Source organism: Galeopterus variegatus, unplaced genomic scaffold (assembly GCF_000696425.1).
Source record: "Galeopterus variegatus unplaced genomic scaffold, G_variegatus-3.0.2 Scaffold0, whole genome shotgun sequence".
Lineage (NCBI taxonomy): Eukaryota > Metazoa > Chordata > Mammalia > Dermoptera > Cynocephalidae > Galeopterus > Galeopterus variegatus.
The window spans coordinates 758,805-777,886 of record NW_007726111.1 but is presented as its reverse complement, the minus strand read 5'-3'; the positions used below and the strand labels follow the sequence as shown (position 1 = coordinate 777,886).

Sequence of the window (19,082 nt, the reverse complement as noted above, 5' to 3'; positions counted from 1 at the left end):
ACAAATACGAAGTAGCCATTTAAATGACTTAGATTGCACTTATATCATTTTTTTCAGATTATCACCCAAATGAATCATCAAAATTTAAAACAAGCCTGAGAGATAACTTGAAACACATTGCAAGAGGAGACAAATGTATTCTGATTTGTGGAAATTCAGTCTGAGTCTAAATATGCTATTTATTTGAAGTTTCAAAGATGTGAACTTACACATTCCTTCTCACCTGCATATCCAGGACACATTTCTACTAAAACTTTCGTTCCAAAGTGAAGTAATTTAGACAAGAGACATAGAGCTTGAGGAATGAAAAACAGAGTAGAGTCCAGGGGCCAAGAGAGGACCACGATGAAGACAGGAGCATGAAGGAGAAAAGGAGATAGGTGAGCAGGCAACAGGTGCAGTGCTACTCTGTGTGTTTCTTAAATTTAATATTGATACCAAATTCAAACCTTTATATATAGAAATTTTCTCTTAAAATCGATTATATGAGGGATGGGCACAAAGGAATCAATCCAAGAGGGTACATCTAGGAGAAAGAGTAAGCTGAGGAGTATACAACTCCAGCGATGGGCTAGCTCCAGTCAGTGTAAGATCTTTGATCCAAACTAGCTGTCCAAGAGGAACAGAAAAAAAAAGTTGGTTAACGTTAGCTGTATATGATCTAGATCTTGTCTGCATTGATCTGTTGTGAATAGAGACGCCATTCAAAAATCAAGTACTCTAGATAATATAGTATTTTAGTAAGTGATTGATGATAGCATCTTTGCACCAATATTGCCGTAGGCAAACAGTTTAATTTTGTCCAAATACTTTTCCTGAAGATAGGTGAACTATATGTGCTAAAACACAAAAGTAAATATCCTGCAAGGTAAGAATTGAAGGCTAACATTTCCATTATTATCTGCCACTATTCTTAGGAGTAAAAAGTTGTGAAATACTGTGAGAAATATCTTTTGACAATTGAATCAAATAAATGGTAAAGGATAAAAGAACATGAATCTCATAACTATTGTATTTATAAATAAAATATTCAGAGCAATCAAGTCAAAATATAATATGGTAATTTGAAACATTTTAAATAAGGGAGTAGGAAACGCTGGTATGGATTTTTGTGTCTCTCCTTTTGTTATTTTTATTTTATTTTATTTTTACCATTTTTGAATCTTTTTTATATAGTCTGTTTCTAATAATAACTTAGACTTCCTTCCTCTCTCACTTGGTCACTAGTTCTATTAATTTTGAGAAACAGTCTTATTGATAATATTTAGAGTTTAGAATTTTAATAGTTTATGGAAAAATACACTGAGAAGCTGTTAAGTTCTCTCAGAATTTATAAACTGTGAAGCTTCTCCTTAAATACAAACAGCAGGTTATTTCAAGATTTAATGTGGAATATAAATCGTGGTATTGCTTATTAAGCATAGTAACTCATACAGGTCCATCTTCCAACATGACTCAAGTACTAAAAGTTTAGGAAAGAAAACACAGAAACCACTGTGAAATTACTCGGAAAACTTTGGCTTAGGTCAGTGGTGCAAATGAGGGATACCTGGCTTCTGGAGCAGATAATGAGCACCTGAGAAGGAACTTTCCATGAATCCTGACATTTGTCACCTAGCTTAGCCTACTTCGAAGTCAATACAAACTCCAATGTCTGATCCAAGAAAGATGGAAAGGTGCCACCTACTCAAAAGTAACTCCTCAGTGTTTTGCCAAACTATCTGAATTTCTCAGCTTTACACTCTGTTTTTACAAACAAACTTGTGCTCCATACTACTACATGGCATAATAATTTGAGAAAATTAATTCAACTACCTGGGATTAGATTATATGTATAAATTAGTCTATAGAGCACCACCTACTACTTAAATGCATTTTGGCCTTGAGGACTGTTACTAAGAGAATTTGATTCCAAGTTTTGCATAACAGCAAACTCCTATTCTTGGTGGAAGAGAAGAACTAGACAAAACATTTCACTTCATATCCAGATATATTGATTGTCATTGTAAAAATGACCTTAGAGATAGCCATTAAACCTCATTGTATTTCTTAATGTCCCTTTGGTTCTATCATAAATCTAGATCATGACATTATGAGAGTATTTGTAGAGTTAATACTTTCCAGCTCTCATCTGGGTTCATCTTTCTTTAGATTTCCTGCCAGTACATAGAAGAGGCCCATTTGGAATTTGAGAAAACACCCAGAGACTTTTTTGAAAAGCAATACTCCTCCAAATTTCATACTTTTTTTTTTATTAACAGATGTAAATTTGAAGGGGAAATACCATATACTATAAGCCAACTGGGAATATTCTGCCTCTTAAGGATGACTTACACTTTTCATTTGAATGGCATGGATGCTGAGAGCTTAAACTCAAAACTCATCTGTACTCCAGCTCTGAATCATTCCTTCCGTGAGCTCTGCATGCATTTTATGATAAACGCACACATGTGTATGAAGTATTTAACCTCATTGGCAGTTATCTGCAGTGTCAAGTGCTATTGGCGGAGACCCAATAATTGATTGGCACATATCTTACAGAGCTGGAGTTAATTAATATGTCTACCAATTCCCAAATGTACCACAGGAAACAGAAAATCTGCTCAATACAGCAATCAATGGCATACTGTGTGTGGTCAGAAGGCATTTACTATACAGCAAGAGTAGATTTTGGAATACACTATTCAGGAGTGTACATAATACCCTTAAAATGATAGGAGAGTACAATGAGGTCTATTTTCATAACTAGAATAAACTGGGAGTTATTTTGCAAACTATTGTATCACTACTTAAAAGCAACTGTTAATTTTCTCCTATAAGATGCAGAACTATTTAATAATGGAGACTTGGTTTGATTCAAAAGTGTTATCTTTAATTTTTCAACATTCTGCCATCTAGAATGGTAAGTCCATAATGTCGTTTTCTAACAATGGGCTTTTAATAATCTTGGGAACTCAATGTAAGACAATGAGTTATTTTAAAGGAAGAACACTGCAAAGAAAAATCGAATGTTAAAAAGTCCATGAAAGTTTTGAAAAAAGCAAAAAGTGAAATTTCTCTTTTTCCTCTGATAAAATTATTTACATTATGTAAAGACTGGACAAAATTTTAAAGAAAACTTATGTTTCATTATTTCATGCAGTGTGGGGCAGGTAACAGCAGAACATATATGCAAATTCGAAACTAGAATTTAGGTGAAAGTTGTGTTTTTTATCTGAAAAGTTGCCTTTGTAAAGAAAAGTTAATATAGTCAAACTTCATGAGACTTTATAAACTCTAATCCAACAATCCTGGCCTCTGTCCTGATTTTTATTTTATTTCTTACTCTTCTAATCCTTCCATTATTGTTGTTCCTTTTTTAAATAGTACAAAGCATACATTTTCTCTTTCTCAAGTTCACAAACAGCCTAACTATTTAAATCCAGGGGTATTATTTTAAGTACCAGTATAAATCGATTTAAAGCAGATTCTATCTTAAGGCAGCTTAAGCACTGAAAACTAAATTCAATGTACTCTACACAAGCTATCTTGATAATATCTTTTCCAGAATTTCCTAGATTGACTGTCTAGACTGCTCGAAATTCCCCCAGGTAATTGCATAATCATCTTTCCTCTGACCTCTCAGTCTGGAACAGTATTTCCCAATCTATAGCTGTCATGCAAATCAAAATCACTGAGCTCCTGAAGGAGGACCTCTCTGGAAAGCTGAATTTCAGAGTCTCAGGAACATACTTGCACCTCAATCTGCAACCTCAAAGGGGCTCAGATGGGAAACTTTATTATTTATTATTTCAGGGGAGGAGATCTTGGGTATATGGCCTGGCTCCAGAAACTGTACCTCTCCATTCCCAACCTGCTCACCCATAAGCCATTGAGGGGTTGAAGAGTAGAAGAGGAAATATGCTGTTAATACTATTAAAAAGCAACTTCAGAAAGGAAAAAAAAATGACATTATGAGAAAAGTAAGAAAACTGCAGGAACAACAAATGGCATTTTAACTTAAATGGCTGTCAAGAGCATATAAGACTCAGATTTAAAAATGAAAAAATCAAGATAAGTGTAGAATCACCCATCAACAATTAGTACTTAGTGCCATAATTTACAAACTCTGATGAAGTGAGGAACATTTAAGAGGTAAGGTAACAACTACTAGTGAGAAAGAGAGCAACAGCATTTAGTCTGAGATGCAAACATATTTTATGTCTTAAAAAACACAGATAAATATTTTTAAAAGATTTTTCAAAAATATTATTTGTTTTTATTTTTTTTCAGCACCTACTACCTATGAGATGATGTTTAACTTGCACAGCAACTGTATGCGTTACAGACCATTTTCATTACAACTTTCTAGATTAGAAACGCAGAGAAAATAAACAACTTGCTCCAGATCAAGCAGCTAGTACTGAATTGGGGTTGGACAAAAGCCCTTCAGTCTGAGGCCAAAGAACATACTTTTAACAATGATGGGATTAGAATTCTTTGAGTTTCTATAGGAAAGAAAATCAATGAGTCATGCCCTGCTAGGAGGGCTGAAAGGAAGTGAGGTAGTAAGCCAAACTCTCATTTGAAATATGTGGACACTGAGGATCAAAATGGTTTTGTTTAGTTTGTTTTGCATATTACAAGACAGAGTCTCAGAGAGGTTAAGTAATTTTTCCAGTGCTCCACAGCTAGTAAATTGTAAAGCATAATCTGAAGCCAGATATGACACCAAAGTCCTTGTCTCTTTCACTAATCTGTGCTAGGAGCTCAGCATTCCTGACTCAGTTGCCAATCACGAACAGCATGATTCCTGACAGATGTAAAACGTGCAATATGATGTGGAGGGAGTTCTCTAGAGCCATCTTCAGAATGCGGAAAAGGAGGACAATCACCCTAGGTCCAAGTTTTAGGACACTTGACATTACTATAGGAAATAGGTGAGGAGATAGCAGAGGGAGTGATTTAATCAGAAGGTGTTTAAAAATAATTAGAAATATAAAGTCTCCAGGACCATGTGCATGAATTTGTTACTAATTTCATCAACATGAAACAAGCAATTGAAGCTTTGTTTTACTTAAAACTCTTAGATATGTCAGCAAGGACAGTGTATGTGCTTCTAAGGAAGAGCAGAAAAAGAATGGGGAGAGAAGGCTGACAAGGGGCAATCGCCTAAACCAATAAGTCTTCCATGGGAAAGTGTCTTCATCTTCTCAGGCTCATCAGGAGAGAAAAGTAATTGCATTTAGTCTTGAAACCACATAGTCTCCAAGGTGCCTTCTTTATGAGGAGTCTTCAAAAAGTTTGTGGATTCATATTATCTTTTAATTTTACTTTTCTACAGACTTTTTGAAATACCCTAGTACAAAGAAGGTACACACAAAATGTTCTGATTTCTAATCTATCGGATCAAAAGAAGACATTTATATCACATCAGGACACCTTAAGAAAATTTAGAGTATAGAGTTTAAATTATAAAGGAGTGACTAACATGTAAATTCTATTTTATCTTTAGGATTCCAGAAATATTCTGGGAACAAATTCTTTATTTGTTGAGTATTTCTGAATTCCAATTTAGAAGAAAATTCTGTCACAAATGATTCTCACCACATGAATGCTTTTGTTCTCCTTAGGATTTTGTCCCCAAAAATCATAAAAGGGCTTATAATTGAAGACTATTGATAAACTCAATTCACTGAATGGCTTTCAATGTTAGCAACTTTTTGTTTATTTCATTTTAACTTAAATTTACCTTACTATAATTTCCTCAGTACATTTTTTCGCTAAAGCATCTTTCAGGAGGAATGGAGAAATTAAAGAAACATGTTTTTGCTTTTTATCTTTTCCATACCACCAAAATAAGGACCAAAAATAGAAAAGCAAAGCTTAGCAAGAACACAAATGTGAATAATTTGGGTCAAACTTGAGATCAGATCATTGTGCACACTCGATGAAAAATAGAATTAAATGATAATCCCTAGGCAGAAGAAAACAACTGGGTGGCAGACACTTCTGGCCAAGGCTGGCAATGGAGGGGGAAGCTGGCAATACATAAATGACAAAGAAAACAGTACACATTCAGCCTGCTGACATCTGCTGCACATGCGAAATGGATTGGACTCTGTAATCCAGGGTGAAAACAAATGCTTTCTTCTTTCCTTCCTCCTGTTCCGTAGTTATTGTTGAGTGATCGTCTCATTCTTTTTGAATTCACAGATTAAAATTAATAACAGCCTCTGAATTTGAAGTAGGTCCCTCTGAATAGTGAACCAGAAGCTAAATGAGCTGAAGAAATTAGTAGTGGAACATTTAAATAGGAAGGGGTCAAGGACAAATACCATGTTTTAAAAGCCAGCTTTACCTCAGGATGATGTCCAGTTTCAATGTAGGTGCAAACTGGATGAAAAGCCCCTGTTCCACAGGCGTACAAGTGAGTCTGATTATATGCCTTAAGTACCTTGATGAAATTAGCACATTCTTTCTGTAAGACAAAAGAAAAACCAGTGAATTCTAGCAGTCAGCATGCCTGAGGTATCCTCTAGGGTGCTAGGCATGCTTGAGCAGATTTCTTTTCTTCTATACCTCTTTCACAATATTTTTAGGGCTTGCTTATTATTCTGTTGTTTTGCTCATATTATTGCATGCATTAAAATATAGAATTCCTTACTCTTCGGAGGGGGCAAATAATATGTCCTTCTGTAACTTTTTCATTAAAACTATTTCTAATTTATTTATACAAAAGTATAATAAATGCTCTAGATAACCAATTACCATGGGTGACTTTTTCAGAAATGAGGGGAGTGGCAAATTATTTGTTTCATTAATGAATTACTTAAACAAAACAATGGTGATTTTTTTTTTGCAGTAATCAACTTTGAGTTTGATTTTAGAAAAATAAAACAGAAATAAGGGATATTATGATTTTTTATTAAACATGACATTTAAACATCATTTATAATCCCTTTTAAAAATAGCCAAATGAGTCTTCATGTACTAAATAATAAAGACTGCATTGAAAATTATTTTATTACTGGTTATAGACTTTCTTAGTTAGCTTTGTTTGGGAACACAATGGAAAACATTTGGAATTAAGAACCAAATATGTATCTATAAATGCAGACAAAGATCAAAAGCAGATTATAGAGAAAGCAAAGCTGGCAAACGTAATAGAGAATGGGTTGGTCCTAGCAATTCCAAGTGTGTGACACTCCCAAGTTGTTGTCTATGAACTGTGACTTTTCAAATAAAAGCTCAGAGTGCATTTGGACTTATGCAGTCAGTTGGAGTTTATAACCGAGGTGTTACAACAATTTGAATACATTTCCACATGACATTTGCATTCTGCATTTGCAAGCTGATGATTTTGGTCTTAACTCCATTGCTTGCATTAAATAAGGTGCAAGCAACCAAACTTAAACAGAATATTTAACATTTAAATTCAGATAACTGCTGTTTATCATCACTGATTTTTCTAAGATGAAACTTACTGATTTCCTTTGAACTTATTGTCCTAAAAATGAATTAGGCCTATTTAAAGTAAACTACAAAAGTTCCAAGTTTATGACTCCTCACGCTTTCTTAACATGTGCTGAATAGTTTGGGGGGTAACTAAAATAAACATTATTTTTTTTCCCACTGTTTTGCTCCATAATTCCTTAATCTTTCTTTTGTCTCGTAAGGCATTATATAACACATAAAATTATGCTCTGAAATCAACTGATTTTGCAAGTTGTTGTGAGGAAAATTTTCTTGAAGGGTACATGGACGTCATTCATGTTTCACTTTGAACAGGGTACATCTAGGTAAAACTGTGAAACAGATAGAACTTCTGCTACTCTCAGCAGCAAACTCTCCATTCTGTAACAGTTTTCTTTCCCCAAGAGAATAGGACATGAATGCTTAGGCAGAGAAAGGAGGTTGTGGAAAAAGAAACATCTGATAAACTCATTTACAAATGAGGCATTCATGAGTCTTACCCAAAGAATTTATTTGTACTCTTTAAAAAATTCAGTCATTTGCAAAAAAAGCCATTTTCAGGAAAATGTTTACTTTGAAACATGTAGGTGGCCACATATTCTGCTTTTACACAGAGACAATCATCCTTGATAGTGAGCTCAATAAATAACCAGTTCCAGCACCATATGTTGAAACCAGGAAATTGGCTGTGTATATATTGGTAAGCAAACAGATATTCTAATAAATAATAGTAGCAGCCCCAGATGGATGGCTTGTTCATTTAGAAAAGAAAAGGATTCAGTTTGCCTGCCATGCCTTTGAAGACATGTATGCAATTTTGTACATAGCCCAAATTCTCTAGTACTATCAGTAATGCCTAAATGCATCCCAGAAATTTTAGAACAGAACTTAGTTCTCCATAACAAAAAGAAAGGAAATATTTTATGAGTATGAATACTTGTGAACACAAACGAAGGCTCATGTCACCTCTGCAACTATTATGAATCCTGACATCACAGATTTTGTGGGTTCTTTTATCTCTTTAAGATTGGATAGCTAATTAGCGATTTATCAATGACTAAATCTGCTCTTTCATGGAAACAAGCAGTTACAAATAGTGACTGAAAAAACTGTCTGGGTTCTTGAAAGTTATGGAATTGGGCCACACCAAATATCATAATTTTAATGTGTTCACTGTTACTTGTTAAAGAAGAACCGCTATAACATGACAACCTTTCTACAGAGCTGCTGGAACAAAATCAATCACAGGACTATAGCTGTGGATCCTGGCAAAGGGCTCTACTGAGAATGCTGATAACAGAGTCTATCTGTGTTTCAAAGCAACTAGACCCACCCTATTGGCCTAAGGCCTGGAATGATTCCCTTTATTTCCCCACTGAACTCTCCCAGTTGGCAGCAGGTTGTATTGTTGCTGTGCCTGGGGGCTAGCTCAATATTATTTTGAAAGTGAGGGTTGACACAAATAGAATGCAGAGAAATTTCTTGGGCTTAGAGCGTAGAAAGATGCTTGAAATGAAACAAAAGAATGGAAGGAAATACTTTGAAAGTTGGTTAAAAATAGCTGAGAGGAGACTCATCAACAACAATGAAGGAGGAAAGTGAATTAAAAGAACTGAACAGAGAAGAAACAGAAACTTGAAAGACATATTGTTAGTGAAGACTTGTTCTCAACAGAAAACCTACATAAAAGAGTATCAATCCTGTCATTCATTTGCCTTCATTCTCTAGCTTCTTGCTGCCAAGGTTTTTGAGTGTTCCAAAACAGGATATTCATTTTATTTGGAAGCAGCTTGGACATTCCTCTAAAAAAGAAGGAAGCGTGGCAGAAAAAGGAAACACACTTCACACATCTCTGCTCTAGGGAGACAGAAGAAGAGTGTTTCTGACCTTTTCTTGAACCGTGACCATTCTTAAAACGCAGAATGTAATGTACTTTTTGGAATTAAACTACTGCACTGCTTTGCTCAGCACTGGCGGATTTACAACGTAATAAAGAAAGTGTAATCAGTTCAAAATGAATTCATTTTTCAAACCTAGATCCTTTTTGAAATTTAAGTTGATGTACACAGACAAGTTTAGCAACAAGTTGGCTTTCTGAGAATTAGGCAACCATATCAGCTTCTTGTTTTACTGAAGTTTACTCCAGACCAACAACATTATAAATCGTTAGCTTGGAAATAAAAGTAAAGGCAGTTATAAAATAATAAAACCCAAGGCCACACCTGAAGAGCAATGATTTATCATCCTTAGTGACAAGGTATTTAGGCTTATTTTTTAAGGGTTTCTAGTCTTCTCAGATTGAACGGATACAGGAATTATGCATAAAGGTATTAGCCTGAAAAAATAAATTTAAAAGAAAATGTCTACCCCCAGAAAAAGATATAGAAGCCAAACGCACAGTGATTCAAAAACAAACATTACGGATATGTAGCACTGATTAGACTGTGTTACACAGACTTTTCCTGGATGGTTACAAAAATAAAGTCCATCCATCTGTCAAAACAACTGCTCCATGCATGAAAAATTAAAACAGAATTGAGGTGTTTTTAACTAACTTCCGATAATTATACTTTCTACAAAAGAATATAATTTACCTCCAATTCCAATTACCTCCTTGCATGTTCTTAAGTTATGGATGGAGCAGTGAAATTTTACTCTAAATAAGGGAAGAGTAAAAAGGAGAGAAGACTGTGAACGTGAACAATCTCTATTCAAATATATTCAGGTCATGATTAAATCAAACAACTTGTTCTGATTCAAATATAAATCAGTCCTAATGAATGGGTAGAGTATAGCATTGCCTCAGGTCAGTGAGAATTCATTTAAAAAGAAAAAAATATATAGTCTTTATCCCATCAGTAGTTTATGGAGAAATATTTTAATGCATAATCTAGAAGCTGGGAAAGCAGAGGAAATCTTTTCCTATCATTATGGGTGAATACATTTCTCCATGAAAACCCATTAATAAGCTTAATTCCAGAAGTTAATCTGTTGACTTTCTTTTTCTGTGGTCAATTTATTTGGCAAGTTAGCTGAATACTAGAATCTTCGTGCCAAAGCAGTAATCCGTGAGATTGTTCCTGTCACTCACTTTATCCCTTCCTCTATTTAAACTGTGCCGTATGTATCTGGCAATAATGTTTCATCTTTTTTTCTTTTAACATTGTGCTATTACAGCTGTGATCCCATCATTCATAATCATGTCTTTCTAATACTTCAGCATTCACTAAAGGATGTTAGAAATCTCTTCTTCCAAGAGGCATATCTGATAAAACTAACATATAACCATGTTCTAATTACAATATTAGCCATCTAATGTTGAATTTGTGACTTGGAATTTTTAACATCCACCCTTTAAAATTGTGAGTAGGCTGTCCTATTCATTTTGGGAGACATTTTTATGTTCACTATTTAGAAGAATAACGGCATAAAAAAAATGAATTGACTTTTCCACCTCAATGCTTTTGTTAATTTTATAGATTTAATAAAATATATTTTGATTCAACTAAAACAATGAAGTTGGTATTATTTCATAGAGAGTTATTTATGTATGCAAGCATATTCATATTAACTGATCTATATCATTATTAAACTTATGATAATTAAAAAATAAATTTTAAAGTGGCTTGAATGATGTGATAAACGAAAATGAAGGCTCTGTACACGGCTCTCAAAAAATTTTACTTAAATGCTCATTTCAGTTAAGTGGACAATTTGACTGTTCTTTCCCCTCTGGATTGACTATGCGTTTTGAAGTTCTAGAAATACTGTTTAAAATTCTATAAACATTTTTCTTTCAAATTACTTTCAAACCTTCAAACTTGGTCAAAATGATTATACACATAAGTCACTACAGACCATTATATTAGCAAAAGCTGAGGAATGCAACTCTCTTCTGCTATTCAAAGGAGCTTTCAGCAATTTCACTTTGAAATTCTGTATGAGTCATAGAAGCTTATAATATCCATTTTTAGGCTTATGTTTTCTTTTATATTGTACTATTGATCTAATTAAATACCACATTTGTACCATTCATTGGCACTATTTGATTGTGGTTCATTATATGTACCGAGCATAACCATTTTTCATCTCATATTACAATTAATGCAGAAAATTGCAAAATATTATGTGAAATCTACCTAGATATATTTCTTGCCAAACCAGGAAAACTATTATGTAGTCATGATCCTTTCTCTGATTTTAAAAATGATATTCTGTGATTTCCAAATTTATACAAGATACTGAATATTAGTGTTCATGCCTTAAAGCAATCAAGTCATAGATTTTCAAGTAGGGACAGATATAATCTAAAGAGATTTATTGTGGGCAAGATTATGTGGCATATTTAATTCCAATATATTGGCCTTCATCATAACATAATTCATTACTCAAATAAGAGAGATGAACTGCATTTTTAATTGCATACAAGATGTAGCATTGAGGAAGGAGAGAAAAAAAAGCACAGATTTTTCATTCATACATATCTCCTTTCTATCCTCTGCATTGTCTATGTCAAAAATTAATTTTTTGGGGGGCGGTTAGAGTCCTTAACATCCAAAGTAATAAAGGCTGTTATTAATTATTTATTTTATATTTACATAAAATGTTCTGAACATGTCTTTTAATAAGTGGGAACTTCATAATCAGGTTTAGTATTTGTGACAGGGACACAAATGTAAGAACTTATTCAAATGCAAGTCCCTTCAGAGTATTCCACATTTGCTCTTTCTCTCTCTTCTCTCTCTCTCTCTCTCTCTCTCTCTCCCTCCCCCCTTCTTCCCCCCTTCTCTCTCCTTCTTTTTCTTTTTCTCTTTCTCTCTCTCTCTAATGGCCTGAAGTTTAGGCGCCTTAAAAGTACCTAAAAAGTAAAATGTTAAAAAAGAAAGAACTTTTACAATATAAGAAGAAATCAAATGCTGACGGAGTTAATGAATTTTTAAAACAAATTATAGGACACTGTTATGAACTTAATTTCATTTCCTCAAAATTCATAACTTAAAGTATTAATTTCCAGTACCTCAAAATGCAACTGTATTTAGAGATGGGAATTTTAAAGAGGTAACTAAGTTAAAATGAGCCCTTAGGGTAGACCCTAATCCAATCTTGCTGGTGTCCTTTCTTTAAAAAAAATAATTTATTTATTTTTCATTTTAATTTATCAATATATAGTGTAGTTGATTTTTGTGTCCCTTTACTGATTCTTCTTTCCCACTTCCCTCTCTCCCCTTCCTTCCATCAACTTCATATCTGTTCACTTGTCTTAACAAGTTCAAGGAATTGTTGTGATCATTGTGTCTTCTTCCCCATCCACACCCCCATTTATTTGTTTGCATATTTATTTATCTATTTACTTTTTAGCTCCCACAAATAAGTGAGAACATGTGGTATTTCTCTTTCTGTGCCTGGTTTATTTCACTTAATATGATTTTCTCTGAGTCCGTCCACGTTGCTGCTAATGGTAGTATTTCATTCTTTTTTTAATACCAGAGTAGTATTCCATTGTGTAGATATACCACATTTTCCATATCCACTCATCTGATGATATACATTTGGGCTGGTTCCAACTCTCAGCTATTGTAAAGAGTGCTGTAATGAACATTGGAGAACAGGTATGCCTTCGACTTGATGATTTCCATTCCTTTGGGGATATATCCAGCAGTGGAATAGCTGGGTCATATGATAGATCTATCATTCTCAGTCTTTTGGATATTAGCCATCCTAACTGGAGTGAGATTGTATCTCAAAGTGGTTTTCATTCGCAGTTCCCACATGCTGAGTGATGTTGAGCTTTCCATGTGTCTGTTGTACATTCATATATCTTCCTTTGAGAACTGCCAATTCATCCCCTTCACCCATTTTTTAATTGGGTTATTTGGTTTTTTGCTATAAAGTTGTTTGAGTTCCTTGCATATTCTGGACATTAATCCTTTGTCAGATGCATATTTTGCAAAGATTTTCTCCCACTCTGTTATATTCTGGACATTAATCCTTTGTCAGATGCATATTTTGCAAAGATTTTCTCCCACTCTGTTAGTTGTCTTTTTGCTCTGTTAATTGTTTCTTTTGCTGTGCAGAAGCTTTTTAGCTTGATATAATCTCATTTGTTTATTTTTCCTTTGGTTGCCTGTGCTTTGGGGGTTGTATTCATGAAGTCTGTACCCAGTCCTACTTCTTGGAGTGCTTCCCTTATGTTTTCTTTGAGGAGTTTTATTGATTCAGGATGTATATTTAAATCCTTAATCCATTTTGAGTTGATTTTGGTATATGGTGAGAGGTACAGGTCTAGTTCATTCTGCTACATATGAATATCAAGTTTTCCCAGCACCATTTGCTGAAGAGGCAGTCTCTTCCTCAGTGTGTAGACTTGGTGCCTTTATCAAAGATCAGATGGCTGTAGGTGTATGGGTTGATTTCTGGATTCTCTATTCTATTCCATTGATCCAGATGTCTGTTTTTATGCCAGTACCATGCTGTTTTGGCTATTATAGCTTTGTAGTATAGTTTAAAGTCAGGTAGTGTTATGCCTCCAGCTATATATTTTTTTTTTCTTTTTTGCTCAGGATTGCTTTGGCGATTTGTGATATTTTGTTATTCCATATAATGCTAGGATAGTGTTCTCCATTTCATAGAAAAATGTCAATGGAATTTTGATAGGGATTGCATCAAATATGTAGATCATTTGGGGTAGTATGGACATTTTCACAATATTAATTATTCCAATCCAAGAGTATGGGATATCTTTCCATCTTCTTGTGTCCTCTTTAATTTCTCTCAACAGTGGTTTGTAGTTCTCATCATAGAGATTTTTCACATCTTTGGTTAATTTTATTCCTAAGTATTTTATCTTCTTAGTGGCTATTGTAAATGGCCCAGCTTTATTGACTTCTTTTTCTGCATGGTCACTGTTCGAGTATAGAAATGGTACTGATCTTTGTGTGCTGATTTTGTATCCTGCAACTTTGTTGAAATCATTTATCAACTCTAAGAGTTTTTTTTTTTTTTTTTTGTAGAGGCTTTAGGCTGTTCAATATATAAGATCATATCATCTGCAAACAGGGACAGTTTGACTTCATCTTTTCCAGTCTGGATGCCCTTTAACTCCTCTCCTCTCTGATTGTTCTGGCTAGTATTTCCAACACTATGTTGAATAGGAGTGATAAGAGTGGGCATCCTTCTCTTGTTCCTGTTCTTAAGGATCCTGTTCTTGTAGGATGATATTGACAGTTGGCTTATTATATATGGCTGTAATTGTGTTGAGATTCTTTCCATCTATACCCAACTTATACAGAATCTTTATCATGAACAAGTGTTGAATTTTGTCAAATGCTTTTTCAGCATCTATGTAGATGATGATATGGATTTTGTCTCTGATTTTATTGATGTGGTGTATCACATTCATTGATTTGCATATGTTGAACCGACTCTGCATCCCTGGGATGAATCCCACTTGATCATTGTGTATAATTTTGTGTATATGTTGCTGTATTCTGTTAGCTAGTATTTTATTGAGGATTTTTGCATCTATATTCATCAAGGATACTGGCCTGCAGTTTTCTTTTTTTGTGGTGTCCTTTTAAGAAGAAGAAATTCAGACACACAGGTGCACAAGTGCCCAGTGAGATGACCATATGAAGAAGAAGCAAGAAGTTGGTCATCTGCAAGACAAGGAGAGGATCCTCAGAGGAAACCAACCCTGCTGACACCTTGATCTTGGTCTTCCAGCTTCCAGAACTATGAAAAAATAAATTTCTGATGCCGAAACCACCCAGTTTGTAGATATTTTCTATGGCAGCTCTAACAAGACACTAAAGAGAGTGGGTATGTTGGTGATTGAAAGACATATTGTGCTTATTCAAAAGACACTTTAAATTATTATTGCTTAAAATATTATTTAGGCCAACAGAACACATGTGGTGGCATAATTTTGTCCTCAGTGTATTAAAACACAGTGTGATCTTCTGCTTTATATAGAAATTAGACATTAAAGGGCAAATTTCACAAATGTCATTTTTTCTGGCATATTTTATTGAATATTTCTTCAAATAATATCTATATACAAGGATAATTCAAAAATTTGTGGGAAAATATGATGAAAAGATAATATGAATCTTTCCGTGAACTTTTTGAACTTTTTGTATAATAATCTCCCAAACAGACGCATCCACTCATGTATATGTGTGTATATATATATGCATACACATATATTTACACATACACATTAACTCACAGAATTTCTAAATACAATTAAAATTTGGAATTTTGGAATTATAAAATTTATTTAAATTTATTAATATTTAATGAATATGCTACTTATTCTATGGTATATATATATTTGGAAATGTAATCTCAAAAAATTCAAGAAAAACATATATGGCAAAGGAATGAAGTCATAGTGACAAAATAGAAATAACATTTCTGTGGATTGAATGTCCCCTTAAAACTCACTGAAGCTTTGTCCCCATTGTAATGATGTTAAGAGGGTGGGAAATCAGACTTTGGCAGTGTTGAAAGGTGGGGCCTTATGAAGTGATTGGATCATGAGGACAAGGCCTTTGTGAATGGATTAATCCATTCATGCTGTAATGAGTTAATGGTTTAGTAGGTTGTCACAGGTGTGGCACTCATGGCTTCCAAAGGAGAGCCAGTGAGTATATTAAAGGACTCTTACCATTCTTGCCACATGATTGCCTGTATCACCACAGGACTCTGTAGAGAACCAAGAAGAAGGCCCTCACCAGATGTTCCCCTGAGCCTTGTACTTCCCAGACTCAAAACAGTAAGAAGAAGTAAATTTCATTTCTTTATAAATCACCCAGTTTCAGGTATTCCGTTATGAGTGACAGAAAAAGGACTAATACAAGCATTGAGGTAGTTACTTGTATTAATCTTATGTTTTAAGTCAGTTAGACATGGGTTAGATTTACTGAAGCATCTTCTATTTACTGTGTGACTGTTAGAAAGTTACTTAGAATATCTGAGTCTAAGTTCCCTCAATGGAAAATGGCATTAATAATAGATTGATGTAAGCTATTTAACACAATAATTAGCACTTCTGAACTAAGAAGAAACTAGTTATCCTATTCTTAAAATAATCAATGATCTCTATTGGTTTGCATATTTCCACAACTCCTTAATGCTCACACTATTTCACACTAGCCATTCCACATATTATGCCAAGAACTCAATCATGAATTGTTCATTTTTTTCTGAGGACATAGTTAATAGAGTTTAAGCCCATATTTGGTGCCAAGCAGATGTGCATTTAATAAAATTGGCTTTGAATATTAATCTATGCCCATTTGTGTTACTTGGGAAAATTACTTTTTGTCCATGAGAATTTCCATGAAATTCCAGTGCCCTGATATTGGAGAATTATAAATTATAATCACCTCTGTTATCAAAAATCTATGCTTATTTCTACTACAAAGGGAAATTACATTTTGGTCATCAGAATTTTTATAAAATTCCAGTCCTCTGACAGATATATATATATATAATTTATCATCATTCGTTGTTGAAGTGGTAAGTGTCATGATTCACCATCTCAATCAAACAGCAAATTCAACAATTGTTTCTCAGTAGTTGTGGTGGAATTGCACTGTGCCAACTTATGTAAGCTGGGTCTGCCTTTCCTAGAATATCCTTTCCTGTAGATTGGGTAAAGTTTTCTATAAAATAAATTTGCATGAGACTTTGGAGGCACAAGGTAAGTTGTAATCATAACACTCTAAAGGTTGTTCTGATGTGCATGCCACTTTGTTATCAGGGGGCAGAACTTGGCCCTGCAGCCCCTCCAGCTTCCACCACATGTCATTCTGTAGCTTCTACAAAACCCGGTTCTGATCCTTGTGCAGCTTCATGGCAAAAAGCACCATTTTCTTCTGTAGGTCACCCAAATTGACCCAAAGAAGTTTGGAGGTAATGAGAGATTCTGTCCCTTGTTTCTCCTTGTGGGTCCAAATTTGTTCATGTAGGTCTCTGTTGGTCCTTCCTTTTCCCACTTCATGTCCAGGTTTTCTTCCCCAATGCCATCTCTGGTTACCTACAACAACTTAAAGCTCACAAAGAGGCAACAGCGTTCCATAGATTTCTTCACCACCTCCCATGACTGCATAAAGTCTAATACCTATAATAAAATGCTTTTTCTATATCATTCATACGGATGGTCTCTGATCAAAACTTAACTAATAGAAAGATATATTCTACGGCCATAGAAGAGCTATTGTGCTATGTAATGTTAGAAGAACATGTATTCAACCTATTAAATAAAAAACAAACACACATACACTCAAGGTCATTAGTTGATAATTTTATTAATTTGTAAATATTAATGGTTTCTTCTTTTTATATGTATATTAAATTCTTGAATCAATAAGCTATATTAATTTTGGTATCATTTTGAGCACAATACTAAAAAACCTATCTTTTAGCATTGAATACATATGGAATACATATACACATATGTATACCTATAGTCTATGTTTAATACCATGTATAGCATATAGTATAGTATAGATTGACCAGTATATTTAGTAAATTTATCACTGAATTTGAATGAGAACCTTCAAGAATGTTCTGCTTTTAATGCATAAAAGCCAAAAACAAAGTTAAGATTCTCAGTCTCTGAAAACAGTGTCATGTTTTTAGAGATATAATTTTTGCATTCTGTTTTCCTTACTACCTCTAAAAATGCAGTAAGTACATACACATTAAAAATTAAACGACACAAACAGAACTTTGGGAAAGTTTCATGATGTCCTGTGTTTATAGGGTGACGATTTGTTATTGCTACACTACCAAGTCAAATTAAAGAATAACAGTCAAAAGTTGACCACAGAATATCTAAGGGAAATATTTCCAGTATTTGTGTGAAATGTATGATATGATGGTCAAAGTACCCTCAGAAATGAGCAGAAATCCATTTCTAAAGATTATCAAGCACATAAAGAAGCAGATTAACCAATGATGACTATTGGAAACTACATGTAAGTAGGAGGTGGAACAACTTTTCAATTATGAAGTCAGAACACAATGACAAAAATCCTTTTCCAGAGGAACTGCTCAAATGATGATGATGAACCTTATAGAGTATAAATTATTTTCTGTTCTCTAAAACTATGTACACTGATGCATGGGTGCAGTCAAGTCTAAATATCTTGTTAACTAATGCCAAATATTTGACCTTCATTTCACCCATTGTAGGATACAACTGAAATTTCTAATAAAATAGCTAGGAGATGGAACCAACTTAAATGTCCATCGATGGATGACTGGATATGGAAATTGTGGTATAAATACACAATGGAATACTACTCAGCCATAAAAAATAATGAAATTCTACCATTTGCAGCAATACAGATGAACCTGGAGAAAATTAATCTAAGTGAAAAAATCCTGGTACAGAAAGATGTTCTCACCACATGTTCTCACTCATAACTGGGAGCTGAATCCATAAATAAACAAGTGAACAATAAAGAGAGACAGAGAGAAAGAAAGAAAAATAAACAATCACAGTAATACACTGAACTTTTAGAAAACTAGAGGTGGAAAAGGGGAGGGGAAGAGAAAGGGGGGAGGCTAATGAGGAATTGGTCAACAGAAACAAAGAATGATTGCATATTGTAATG

The 19,082-nt window shown here is 34.1% G+C and overlaps 1 protein-coding gene across 1 annotated transcript in view; it reads right to left on the bottom strand.

Moving 5' to 3' along the window:
- The window catches only part of SEMA3A (sema domain, immunoglobulin domain (Ig), short basic domain, secreted, (semaphorin) 3A), a 209,492-nt gene that overhangs the window by 122,238 nt on the left and 68,172 nt on the right, over window positions 1–19,082 (bottom strand). The window contains exon 4 of the mRNA XM_008568811.1: window positions 6,341–6,460. Within this exon, the coding sequence (XP_008567033.1) occupies window positions 6,341–6,460 (120 nt within the window). The remainder of the gene's footprint in view (window positions 1–6,340; window positions 6,461–19,082) is intronic.